Source organism: Cheilinus undulatus, linkage group 15 (genome assembly GCF_018320785.1).
Source record: "Cheilinus undulatus linkage group 15, ASM1832078v1, whole genome shotgun sequence".
NCBI classification, from domain to species: domain Eukaryota; kingdom Metazoa; phylum Chordata; class Actinopteri; order Labriformes; family Labridae; genus Cheilinus; species Cheilinus undulatus.
Window position 1 is genome coordinate 39,692,596 of NC_054879.1, and position 13,280 is coordinate 39,705,875.

Genomic DNA, 13,280 nt, shown 5'->3' on the forward strand with positions numbered 1-13,280 from the left:
GTCAAAGTCTGACAAAAATTGTTCCTCGGAGGCTCAGCCTTTCTGAGATAGGACTGTTTGCTGTTTTGCTGGCTATAGCTTCATTTCCAAAAGGATAAATTGGATTTTAGTCAGTTAATTTGGTCTAAAATCAATAAAAAGCACAGTGTTCACAGTATCTGTCTGGTGTTAAGAACCCTCTCTGACTTCAGAAGTATCAAATATTTGTGCTATTTTTGTGTATCCTGCAAGCACTCCTCTCAGGATTATTGTCTGTGTGCTGAAATAGGCTTTGATTCGACATGCACAAATAAGTCAAAAATCATTCCCTCCATGCATAGGCTTAACTCTCAGTGTCACTCTTTGCTTTATTTTCTTGTAAACATTTCCACTTTTCATTTTACGAGGGTGAGAGGCTTCTGAGCAGAGGAGGGATTTAATGCTTTTCAAACACACGAGCTCTCGGAGAAGCAGAGCATTATGTCGAGGGGAGCCCGACCCCAGAGATGGTAAATTCACTCGGGCTGTTGAGCCGGATGACCTGTTTATTTGGACTTGCATGTCTCGGGCTCCTGGGCCGATCAGTGAATACGCTGTACACGGTCTGCCACGCTGGGTTTTACAGCCAAAATAAGCAACGGCAATGGCCAAGTCTGGGAGCGCTGGGAGGAGAAGCATGTCTATTTACTGCTCAGTGCAGCTTCAATTCAACAAACAGCAAAAGGAACTGGTTAAGGATTATTTTATTACTTAGCATTTTGTACAGTTTCTACCATGGAAAAATAACATGTAACATAAGACTGTATTTACAATTCCATTTTTACAAAATGTCTTTACAAGAATTTTTTGCCGGTTTCAAAAAACTTGAGACTAAAACACACAAAAAAACATACACATTCACACACATCCAAACCAAACTTTGTAATACACACATAAATAAATATAGACATTCACTGACTGTTCCACGACAAATATTTCTACAGCCAATAACATGTACAATTCATCGTTTCCACACGAGTTATAATTTCATTAATAAACATTACATATGACTCCCAATATAGTTCTTTGTTAATCTGTTAATGAAATATTGCTAACATACTGAAAAGAGGTAACACAGACAGTATTTCATGCCGACAGAATGCTAATGCTTGTCATGCAAAACCATTACAAGCTTTCAATTTGAAGCAAGTAATTCATTTACAGTTTAAAAATCAAATGTACTACATGCAACATACTATGAGAAATATTCTGGGTTAGACAACAATGACTTAAGTTACATTATCCATCAGTACTGACTGTAAGCCTAAGCGCCTTTTTAATGGGTAACACAAAATAAATAGAGGAATTTCTACTTTTTTAATGAATACACAATTGTTTACACGTCCGGTGTAACCTTCTTCATGGTTGTTTTTCTTTAGACCGTCAAATTTGAATTCTAATATCTGGCTGCTGCACACAGCAGCGGCTGTGTCGCAGCTACTTCCTTGGTTTTCCTTTCTTTTCATGACTTCCCGGTGAGTTTTTGGATGTGTTGTGTACGACTAACCGACGCAGAAATATGAGACCTCACAGTAGAAATTTCACTGTACAGACCAACCCGTCAGGTGGCATGTATCCGTCCATAGAGGGGTTCAGGAGGAATAGCTGATGTGTTTGTGGAGCCTGAAGAGGATGGACCCATATTTGACGAGCAGAGGGGGTCAAGTTCATGGTCTGGTGCGCTGTGTTTCTGTTTGGTTCCACACATTCCTTCCCTGACAGACAGGAGCAGAGAGCCACTGGTTCTTCTTCCCTATAGGGGTGGGGGGCTTCGCCTCCTCTTGCAGCTCAGTGTCTCTCTACCGTGGGTTTCTGGTGGTGAGAGTGGTGCTGCCGGAGTCTGGGTCCTAAAACAACATTTAATACAAAAATTAGCCATGATGATCACACATGAGGGGAGTAATGCACTGAGTATCAGCACTACAATGATTTAATCATAGACTGGAGATAATTATATAATACTGACTGGGATATTACTTTGTAGACAATTTAAACACCAAAATTTTACAATAAATGGTAAAAAAAGCTCAAAAGATCATGTTCTTCCTCCATCATTTCAATTACTTCAACATCTTAAATGGAATCCAAATGCCACGCCACCTCGATTAATGGACTTTTATTTGCCTGTTTAAATTAATCGTGAAATTAACTGAGAGTTGGCCCCCTCCCACTTCCCCCCACTGGCTTGCTTTCACATTAGCAACATCGATCCGTGCCTGGGCCCACTTGTGCATGTCTGAAACAGCAGGTGGCGGTATGCACGTAGCTGGTTCACAAACCCGCCAAGGAGGAGAGAGAAGAAGAAGCAGCTACCATGGCAACCACTCAGGTCATGACCTGAGCGAAGATTGTTTTTGTTTTAACCTGGCAAATAAGTCCATCCTGCAGCTATGGATGAGTTAAAATCGCTTTTTAAGATGCCAGTAACTTCGTATCTGCACATCTGCGTGCAGCTCAGAGGATTAAATGGGCTCGTGCTGCGTGGTTAAGGTTTTTGAGGTGACAGGAGACTTTTATTGCCTTAGCATGTCATCTTGCTGACTCCAACATGTGTTCATCCATAAGGTGAATCACATTAGATCATTTATTGGCTGGATTCTGATGATTTCCACCTTTTATTTATGAAAAATGTGAACAAACTGCTGCACCGTGGAAAGATGTTTAGGTTTTACATTGCCGTCATAAAGCTGATATGACGCTCTGTCGTGTATCCAGGCACGGTTGCAGTCACATCTCATTCGGACCATGCTGGAGTCCATTTGAATCATGCCTGAGACCGCCTCCCCTGATGCCCGGGCATAGTCCGTTTGCATTCACACTACCAAAACGAACCAAACTTCGGGCTCAAGTGCACTCAGATCCGGGGCCCCTAGTGTGAAAGCCACCTTATTCCACTAAGAACATCTGGCTTAAGCAGAATGATACACACTATGAAAAGGGCAGAGATCTTGTTCTCTATGGTTGTATCTTAAATCACACACTATTTATTAAATAGTACACTCTATGCTGAATATGCCATCTTGTAGGGGTGTCTGAATTTTGAGTGAGCACTTTTATACTAGTGCAGTAGGAGGAGTAGGGAATGATTGTGAGATTTTAAACACACTCCATATTAGCAACATGGAATGCTTCCTGATCAATCATTTGGGAAAATATGTGGGATAACTTTTATCTCCATAGAGTACTTAATATGGGTGAAACAACATAGTGTTTAACCTCTAGTCTGACTTCATTAATGTTCTGAAAATCCTCAGCTTTTGCTGACTGAAACACTGTTAAGTAGGTCTTTTTTCCATAAAAGTCTGACTGAGACAAATGCTGTGGTGGAAGAATATTTTTTAACCTGATGCCAGCTAAAACAAGCTGGAAACACAACTTTCTCCAACCAGAGAATCTCAAAGACGGACAGCTAACATTAGCCAACATTAATAACACCAGAATACCGCAATATTTCAAACAATTTTAATCAGTTTAGGAGAGGTGGAGTTATCCTCCTACAACCTAAATCATCTTTGTCTTTATTCATCTAATGCCAAGTTCATAAAAAAGAAAAATTCCAGAGGGAAGGACCCAGAGATATGAGATTTTGCCTTACTCCAACAGAACCCAAGTAGGGCAGGGTTAAACGAAGAGTCAACTAGCAGTGAGTGTACAGGGTTATAATATATTTAGATACTTTTTTGATGGTGATAAGAGTCCCAGCCTGCTTTTTAAAATCAGCTCTGACTTAAAAACTGACACCTTTAAGCAGTTGTTTGAGCCAATGAAGATGCAAATCATTGGGAGACAGATTGGATCAATTATGCAAGCGAGCACTCAGACAGGGAGGCAGCAGAGCTGTTACATCTATATTTCTGTGCTTCTTAAAGACCCTGTAAAGTGAAACCCCAAATTTGTGTCTTAACACAGTAGATATGTTGGAATATGTTGTGGTGTATATGTTTTGGTGTATGTTCAGATGGAGAAAACTTAAAGGTATAAAACAATAATGATAATAAACCTAAGGGTTTCAATCAGGTCCTCACTCTGAGGTCGGTACTTTTGCCCTAATAAGATGCAAATTCCTCACAGAAGCTTCAACTCCTCTTCTTGAAACACTACCAGCTGAGAGTGACACTTACGGTGCTGAACAATGGGAAATATGCTTGGGGTCTGGAAGGTCTTGACAGTGGCGGGACCTTCTCCTCCAGTTGTTATGACCTGCACTTCAAGTCTGTAGTAGGTGGACGGCCTCAGATTGGACACTACAAGCAAGTTATGATCCTGCCAAATGAACAAGGAGACATGCAATCAGTTGAAACACAGCACAATGTGCATTTGAATGTGACGTGACTTGAATTCAAACAGACTGTAAACCAGGGGAGTGTCAGCTGCGTGGCTGCCTTTGCACAAGCCGCAGACAAAAACAAAGACTTTGTTTTCATAAGGCTCACTGTCTCTCTTTTTCACTGCCAGCTTGATAAAGTGTGCAGTGGGTGGTTTTATTTATAGACGAGCTCCAGAGGCTGGGAGGTGCAGATAGGCGGAACGTGTTGTTGATGGAGCAGATTATGTCAAAGAGCGTCTTTTTTTCAGAGCTCTTAGCGAGGATGAAAGAGGAAGATGTAAAAGGCAGATGAAAAGGTAGAGGAGGAGAACTTCCAGCAGGACACAACACTTCCTCAAATCTCTCTGTGTCTGTCTGCACAACACTGCTTATCACAGGACTCATGCAAAGAGGCCACAACAATCTTATCCAAACATCAGTCTCACCTCTGACAGGTGCTGTGAAATGAAATGTGAAGATGGAACATACTCTCCTACAGCAGGGACAATTTATTCACTGTGTATAACAGATAATAGTCCCTGCGGTGGGTGGAAACATTAGTCTGCAGCATTTCAAAACAGCCTTTTCTCTCTGGTTTACACAGGCGTTGAGATAATGATACATCAATCCTGCTCTGATCAAAACAAACTTACTGGAGGCAGGATCTGAGACTGCGAGATGATGCTGTTGGGGAGGCTGTTTTGTCGGCTTTCGGTGTTGATCTCAGCCCAGGTGACCTGGAAGCCTGTGATCCGCTGATGGGGAGCAACTCGGGACACACGCCACAGGAAGTTGCCGGTGATGTTTCCCTCATTGATGGCGAAAGAGGCTGTCAGGTTCTCGGGTTTAGCCAAAACCTTTGGAAGCGCCGGAGCTGTTAGGAGAAACGAAGTGTCTTCAGTGTGGCACAATAATGTCCTCTTGTTCATTTTAGGGTTAAAGGGACTGAAAGAGACTTCAGTGCATTCTATTCTTCATAAAATCACAAATGTTGTGAGTTAACAAGAGCAGTTTAAAGGTTTTTCCATAGAAGAAGAAATCAAATCATGTGTGTGCACGTAGTTAGACTGTGTAACTTTGCACTGCAATAACTCAAATCTTACCAGTTGTGTTTGTGTAAAACCTAGCCATGAGGTCAAAGGAACTGCCTGCAGAGCTCATAGACAGCATTGTTGCAAGGCACAGATGTGGGAAAGGCTAAAAAGATTCCGAAGAGCACAGTGGCCTCCATAATTCTCAAACAGAAGAAGTTTGGAACAAGCAGATCTCTTCCAAGAGCTGGTCACCCGGGCAAACCAAGGAACTAGGGGAGAAGGGTGTGAGTCACATTGAATCTGACCTTTTCCAATCAGATTCAGGCCACTTTCATATATGGTTCTAAACCAGATACGTATCTGGTACGGATCTTTTGGAAGTCGACTGCAGTGTTAACAGCCAAACAAATTAATTAGATCTGAGAAAAGATCAGAAGTGTGCATTAAGCCCTGTAGTGTGAATGCAAGAGAGAGGTTACCAAGAACCCAATGGTCACTCTGATCGAGCTCCAGAGCTCCTGTGTGGAGTTGGGACAAAGTACCAGAAGGACCACCATCCCTGCAGCCCTCAACTGATCTGGGCTTTATGATAAAGAGGTGAGACAGAAGCCTCCCAGTGCAAAAAGCACCAAAAGGACTCTCAGATTTGATGAACAAGATTCTTTGGTCTGATGAAACCAAGCCTGGGGCAAAACAGTTCAAACAATCTAACACCAGGCACTGTCATCACTAGTCCAGTACCATCCCAATAGTAAAGCATGGTCTTGGCAGCATCATGCCGTGGGGGGTGTTTTTCAACAGCAGTGAGTAGGAGACAGGCCAAGGTTGAGGGAAAGCTGAATGGAGCAAAGGTATCCTTAGTGGAAACCTGATCGGCTATGCTCAGTACCTCAGACTGGGCTGAAGGTTCACCTTCCAACATGGCAATGGCCCTGAGCAAACAGGACTCTAGACATACCTGAAAATGACTGTCCACTGATTGTCCTCATCCAACCTGTATGAGCTTGAGAGGATTTGAAAAGAATGGCAGAAAATCCCCCAATCCAGGTTTGCAAAGCTTGTTTGCATCATATCCAAGAGGACTTGAGGGTGTAATTGCTGCCAAAGATGCTTTAAATAAATACTGAGTAGGGGGTCTTAATATTTACGTCAATGTGATATTTCAGTTTCTTCTTATCAATACATTTTCAATAATGTCTAATATTCTGTTTTCACTTTGCCATTATGGTGTCCTGAGTGTAGATTAATGAGAAAAAATGCATTTAAACAATTTTAGTATCAAGCTGCAACACAACAAAATTGGAAAAATTGAAGGGGGCCAAATATTCTCTGAATGCACTGTCTATAAACGGCAAAAAGTAATGAATGAATTGCTTAAACTACATGGAAAAAATCTGCCAGTGGGGTAATCAGACTTTACTTGAAGGTAATTAAGATAACACACTTAGATAGTAAGTTTCATTTAAAGTCACCCAACAAGTAACCTAGATTTTGCCACCTTGCTTGTCAACAGGATTTCTAAAGAACACTGAAGGATTTTATTCAAACTCTGCACAAATGTCCACAATGACTCTAAGACAAACTGGAAACATCTTTTAGGTACATCTTTTAGTTACTATGACCTCAAATCTTGTTAACACAATATTTCTAAAAACAAAACAAAACAAAAAACAAAACACACAAAAAAGAAGGAATTTTTGTCAAATTTTGGCACTTGAATCTCAGGGTGAAATGGTTTTGGACAAGACAAGGTCAAGATCACCGTGATCTTTCAATTTGTGTGACCGCAGTGTCCTTGTACAATAATTTTGTGCACATTTTCAATTTGGGCATAAGAAACCTGACTGGAAATGCTGCAAAGTTAGAAGAATAAACATTACAAATGTCACCAAAAAGTTCTTACGGTTGAAGAGGTGTAAAGGGGGTGGAACTGATTACATGAAAGTGTGACTTCCTACAGTAAAAACACCTTTAGCAAGTTAACAAAAAAAAAATGTCCCTGGATTACCACACTTAAGTAAGCACCCATTGCTGTATCGAGGACACTTCTAAGAGCACATGTACAATATGGACAAAAGTATTTGGCCAAATCTGTTTTGATTGAATTCAGGAGTTCAATCAGATCCGTTTGCAAAATCAATCACCTAGCCATGCAGTCTTCATTTGCAATCATAGGTGATACAAAATGGGTTGTTCTGAAGAGCTCAGTGACTTCAAGTGTGGTGCTATGACTGATGCCATCTTTGCAATAAGACGGTTCATGAAACTGCATGACTTCTGGAAATTCCACAGTCAACTGTAAGCGATATTAGTAGGAAGTGGAAGAGTTTGGGAACAAAAGCAACTCAGCCACAAAGTGGAAGGAGGGTCAACGACTGCTAAGGTGCATGGTGCGTTAAAGTCGCCAACGCACTGCTGATTCCATAGCTGAGGAGGTCTGAACCTGCACTGGCATTGATGTAAGCACAGAAACTGTGTGGCTCCCACTACACAGAAACTGTGTAGTGGGAGCTATGGGCAGGCAGCTGTATGCAAGCCTCACATCACCAAGTCCAACAACAAACGCCAGATGGAGTGGCGTAAAGCACACCGACACTGGACTGTGGAGCAGTGGAACATTTGGGCTAAGGTTTGGACTAGGCCCCTTATCTCCAGAGAAGTTCTTCTTATTGCTTCAGCATACCAAGACATTTCAGAAGATGCTATGCTTCCAACTTTTTTAGCCAAAGTTCTGGGACGGCTCGGTGCACAAAGGGCTATAAATATGGCTGAATGAGTTTGGTGTGGAAGAACCTAACTGGCCAGCACAGAGCCCTGACCTCAACCCCATTGAGCAACTTTGGGATGAAATGGAACAGAGATAATGTGCCAGGCCTTCTCATCCAATATTAGTGCCTGACCTCATAAAGATGGTGTGCTAGCTGTAGAGAGCATCATTTGAGATGATGTTACACAGCTTGGTTACAGTGAAAATGCTATTCTAACTCTGTGTAGACGATGTTTTCTGTTGTTTTTACATCTTTACAGAGGCTTTGTGTGTGAGGCAAAACTAAGAGGAAACATTTTCATAAAGAACTGTTTATTCCATCCACCAAACAGGAACTTTCATGGAGGACAGAATATTTTTTAAAGAAATTAAACAAACACAAATGCTCAGGTTTGCATTTTTGCAGCATGTAAGTGAAGCCAACCAGCTTTTTCTCTTTCTTGATGTACAGGAATGAGAATTTTATCTTTTTTTTGCAAGAAAGCAAACTATTCTATTTCCTGGAATGATAAAACGAACTCCCTTAGGGAGCATTGATTTTTCCCATCATGATGATAATAATATGCTGCAGTGTCTGATTACTGTGTCTGCACTAATACTGCTCAGACAGCTCAATACTCACCTCCCTCCCCCGGGCAGGGGATGTGTTTGTGAGTCTTGCTCCGGATGGTGGCGCAGGATGGGGTGAGGAAGGTGGTGCTCTCGTCCTTGGAGCGTCTCTTCGACTTCAGCATGTGCACGGTGACTTTGTACTTGCAGGAGAACAGCAGGCCAGGGAGGTTGATGTAGTTCTCCTGAGCCAAGAAACGCATTATTCAGACATGATGACTTTGACATGTCACCCAGGTCAGGTCCCATGGAGCGTCAGAGATAATTAAATACACAGCACCGAGGGCGGATCACATTCCCACTGTGGACTCAGGAGCATGGCCCATATTATAGGATACTTTGAAGACCAGTCTCCTATTAAACTTATGATAGAATTGATCCTTACACAGCTTCCATGTGCAGCATAAAGACAAGAAGGACTCCATTAAGATGCAGTAACTAGATTGTAATCTGAAAAGAGAATAGCTGCAGATCTATGTTAATTAATTCTGTGCCACACTTTACACATTTCAAACTTTAATCATCTATTGATCTTAACATAAAATGGCTTTCTCATCTCCTCTCCAGAAACAAAAAAAAATCCAGCTGACTAGCTGATGTACATTTTGCATTTGTTATAAAGAGCTTCTCCATTAATAGGCGGTCCCTTGAGAGAGGGTGTGTGTATATTCTCGCTGATATGAAACAGCTTTGATTAAAAGTGAATGAGGCGCTGTGCTCACATGAAAGTGCAGGCCTGGAATCCGTCCCAGTGATCTATAGAAAAAGGATGTATATTTCCTAGCAACCGGAGCGCTCGTCCCCAAAGAATGTGTTGATTGCCAGGCCTCTGCCATGCTGCATCAGCCTGAGAAAACCCCCCATCCTCTCACTCCTACACCCCCCTCCTCAAACCTCGACTGCACCCTGAAAAGAAAGCCCCATGCAGAAGCAGCGCCGGGGCCGTCGGAGGTGACTGATCCCAGATTCCGGGAAACATTGTTTAAGTAAATGCCTTTTATTGGCCAACACACCACACGGCTGACCACACCACTGACTCATAATATTCAAAACAACAGCCAGTGATTTCAGAGCAAATCAAACGCTACAGGGCTCCAGCCCGCTCAGTCAGGCTGTTTTTCTTCAGCGGAGCTGTCCTTTCTGAGCTGCAGACAAAAGGTTAGGCACATGCTTCGCATCGCTCAGAGCTGCTGATCAAGCTATCTCTCTCTCTCTGCACCCTGTGATCCGACTCTCAGTGAGAAAAACAAGTGAAGGAGACAAACCTGTGTGACTGATTTCTCTGGTCCTCGCGTCTCATTGTGGCTGCAGTACTCGGGCATCCACTGGACGTGGTAACGACTCACAGCAGGGTCTGAAACAGTGGGGAGAGGCAACCTCGTCAAAGTCTATTAAGGAGTGAAAGGATGTTGGAATTTTTAACATTTATTCACAATTTTTATCAGTGACACTCAAAACCCTCAAACAAAATACAAGGATATTAAGCAGCAGTGTTAAATTACTGCGTAACTGCATCAGTGACAGGTGTTTTATGGTCAATGTACTTGATCTTGTATGGCTCCCTTATGTACATTTGACAACTCAAAGTTCTTTTCGCACTGAAGGTTACACTTAAACATTCACACCCATTCACACACTGATGGTGGAGGCTGCTATGTAAAGTGTCCATCAGTGAAACTAATCTCATCCAATGGCATTCATTAACATGAACATGCCACATGGAGTTAAGAGTCTGGCTCTTGTCTTGTGACTGCAGGACCTTCTGGTTGAGAGATGACAAAACATACCACTCATCCACAGCCGCCCCATTAGTTTATTATCAGAGAACAATGTTTTCTCCAAAAGTTTACTTGATTTATTAATGACTCAAGATGTTTAACAGCCACAGCCTAACCCCAACGTCAGAATTGAGAATGTCTTGGTTTAACTGTTTTACAGTATAAATCATGTTTTATACCAGTGGTTTTCAAACTTTTTTGCCCAAGGCACCAAAAATTAAGCCAAAGTCTCAAGGCACACCATATTCATGTCCTTGCAAAACAGCCTCTTGAGCACATGTTGCAACATGTCCCAACTGCAAATCATTTTGGTAACAGAGATAAGTTTTTCCCCTGTCACCCTTTTCTTATTTTCCTCTATGTCGCTCGTATTGAGATGGACAAGTAACAATGAGAGAGGTAGCACAGAGGATGACGAGGCACCAGGAGTGTCCTACCAGAAGATATTCTTAATTTCCTCAACTTTCCTCACTCGCCAAACTTGTTAGCTTGTTTTACAAAGTGGAGAGTGTGATGCATGAATATTATCCATGTCCATTTATGAAATGTTAAGGGTCTGACTTCTGCTAACATGGAAACAAAACTATCCGGCTCACAGTCATTAGAGTCTAGTAAATACAAGGCACCACACCTCTGATTCTTCACTTTCAAAGCATGAGATGTCATATTTTTACATGGGGAAACAGTCAATACAAAAGGCAGAGAATTGCATATTTAACAGTTAATACTGGGTTTTTGAAGTGAAATGAGACCTTAAGGAGCGGTGGTGAATGTAGCTACAGGGAAATAATGAAGTGGCTTAACCAAAGTGTGCAGAAAGGGACATTAAAGCCCTTAATCATGATTAAAGAGTTAATGAAAGCACTAATAATGGATGTTAATGAAATGGATGTATACATTAATGCAGAGAGCCAGAGTTTACATGCTTCCTTCCAGAGGATTTAGGGGTATACATACGAAACTGGCTAACATGTCAACATTCGTACGGATGGACAGTGAGGTGGAGTAACTCTTATGAGTGACCCTTAATTTCATGAGTAAGCAGCACAAATGGAACTACAGGGCTATGTAAATTTTCCAATGTTTTTGTTGTTCATCTACTCACACAAGGAAAGTGACTGGAATCATTTTGTGCATGTGTGAAAAGTCTTCATTTTCACTGGGAACTCCATATTTACGAGACCATAGGCTTTTTCAAAAGTTTGGAGCTTGTTTCAAAACTTTAAGTATTTTCGGTGCTTTCTCATGTAAATGAACTGCCCAAACCCCATTTAGACAATTCATTGACAGGGACTTGTACCCATTTTGGACATTCAGATATCAAGTGGTAATCCTTAGTGCTCTGTGTGGCTGTGCCTCAATGTGTACTGAGGATTTGGTATGTGAAAGCTCAGTTCAAATCAGCTACAAATGCCTGCATCCAGATTGGAATAGTTGTGTAGACAGAAGGAGTAGTAGCATGTGTTAACAACACCATCATCTGCTGTATTCTACTAATAAACTAAAAGCATGGCTTTAGGTATGTCAGCGAAGGGATGGAAACTGCTGCTTTGTTTAGGAATCCAAATAATTTGGCTCAGCTCAGTAATAAGAACTGGTCTTTTGTCCCTCAAATGGTTCCTCATTTGGAACCATTTTGCCTTTTATACATCTTCAAAAACAAAAAATGGTTGAGCACAGATGGCTGAGCGGTTAGCTTGCAACCCATGTATGCAGCTCTATCAACCTTATCTACCTTTTCTCAATTTAAAGGAATAAAAAGCCGAAAAATATATCTTTAAACAAATATAAAAACAGGCTCTCAAACGGAAGCTGGCTTCCGTTTGAGAAGAGAACCAAGTTGTAAACAACACATAAAGACCCCCTCTTAATTTTTCATCCTGAATTGAGTTGTCATTTCAGCCTAATCATCCATCCATTTTCTATCCTGTTCAGGGTCATGGGGGAATTGAAGCCTGTCCCAGCTGTCATAGGGTGCAAGCTTACAATATGCAGACTCAAACGGCTCTTGAAGCCAATCCACGGAGGCTTCCATATTGAAATCGCAGTCTCAACCGAACTTTGGATCAACCTAACGGCCCGCCCACTAAGCATGACTTCCTGTCAGCTAGCTAGCAAGCATTCTGGTTGACAGAAACGTAGCCTCTGCCTGTCGAGCTATCTGTCAATCAAATGAGATGCGCCAATCAGCATGAAGTGAGGTTTTTCCTAAATATAATCCAAGTACTCTGTACAGTGAGAGCAGAGTTAGACACTTGCTAATGAGACACGTTTGTATGTTGTTTTGAACCAGGCTGTAAACCAGTTTATTTCTAGTGTTAAAAACCGGCTGTTTAACAGGTGTCCAGGTGGGACTTCCAGTATTCCTGCAGCCAGCCTCAAGAGGACACTCGTGGTATTGCAATTTTTTGCACTTCCGCATTGGCTTCATTTTTCAGGACCGTAGGTTGCCACTTGGGTGAGAGGCAGGGTACATCCTGGACTTGTCGCCAGTCAATCACAGGGCTGACAAACTAAAACAGAAGACCAGGCACGCTCACACTCACACCTACAGCCGAATTAGAGTCACCAATTAACCTAATGAGCATGTCTTTGGTGGTGCCAGGAGTACCCAGAGACAACCCCTACATGCACGGGGAGAACATGCACACAGAAGGCCCCGACCAGGAAGAGAACCAGGAACCTTCTTGCACTGAGGCAACAGCGCTAACCCCTGCACTGCCGTGCAGCCCTCAGTCTAATCAGTACTCCACAAAAATAATTTACTG

The 13,280-nt window shown here is 42.1% G+C and overlaps 1 protein-coding gene across 1 annotated transcript in view; it reads right to left on the minus strand.

Moving 5' to 3' along the window:
- Window positions 1-712: 712 nt before the first annotated feature.
- LOC121522300 (anosmin-1) overlaps window positions 713-13,280 on the minus strand; it is a 79,870-nt gene continuing 67,302 nt past the window's right edge. Inside the window, exons 10-14 of the mRNA XM_041806505.1 lie at window positions 10,000-10,088; window positions 8,748-8,919; window positions 4,978-5,198; window positions 4,140-4,281; window positions 713-1,865 (exon numbers count right to left, since the gene is read on the minus strand). Of these exons, the coding sequence (XP_041662439.1) occupies window positions 1,807-1,865; window positions 4,140-4,281; window positions 4,978-5,198; window positions 8,748-8,919; window positions 10,000-10,088 (683 nt within the window). The 3' untranslated portion in view covers window positions 713-1,806. The remainder of the gene's footprint in view (window positions 1,866-4,139; window positions 4,282-4,977; window positions 5,199-8,747; window positions 8,920-9,999; window positions 10,089-13,280) is intronic.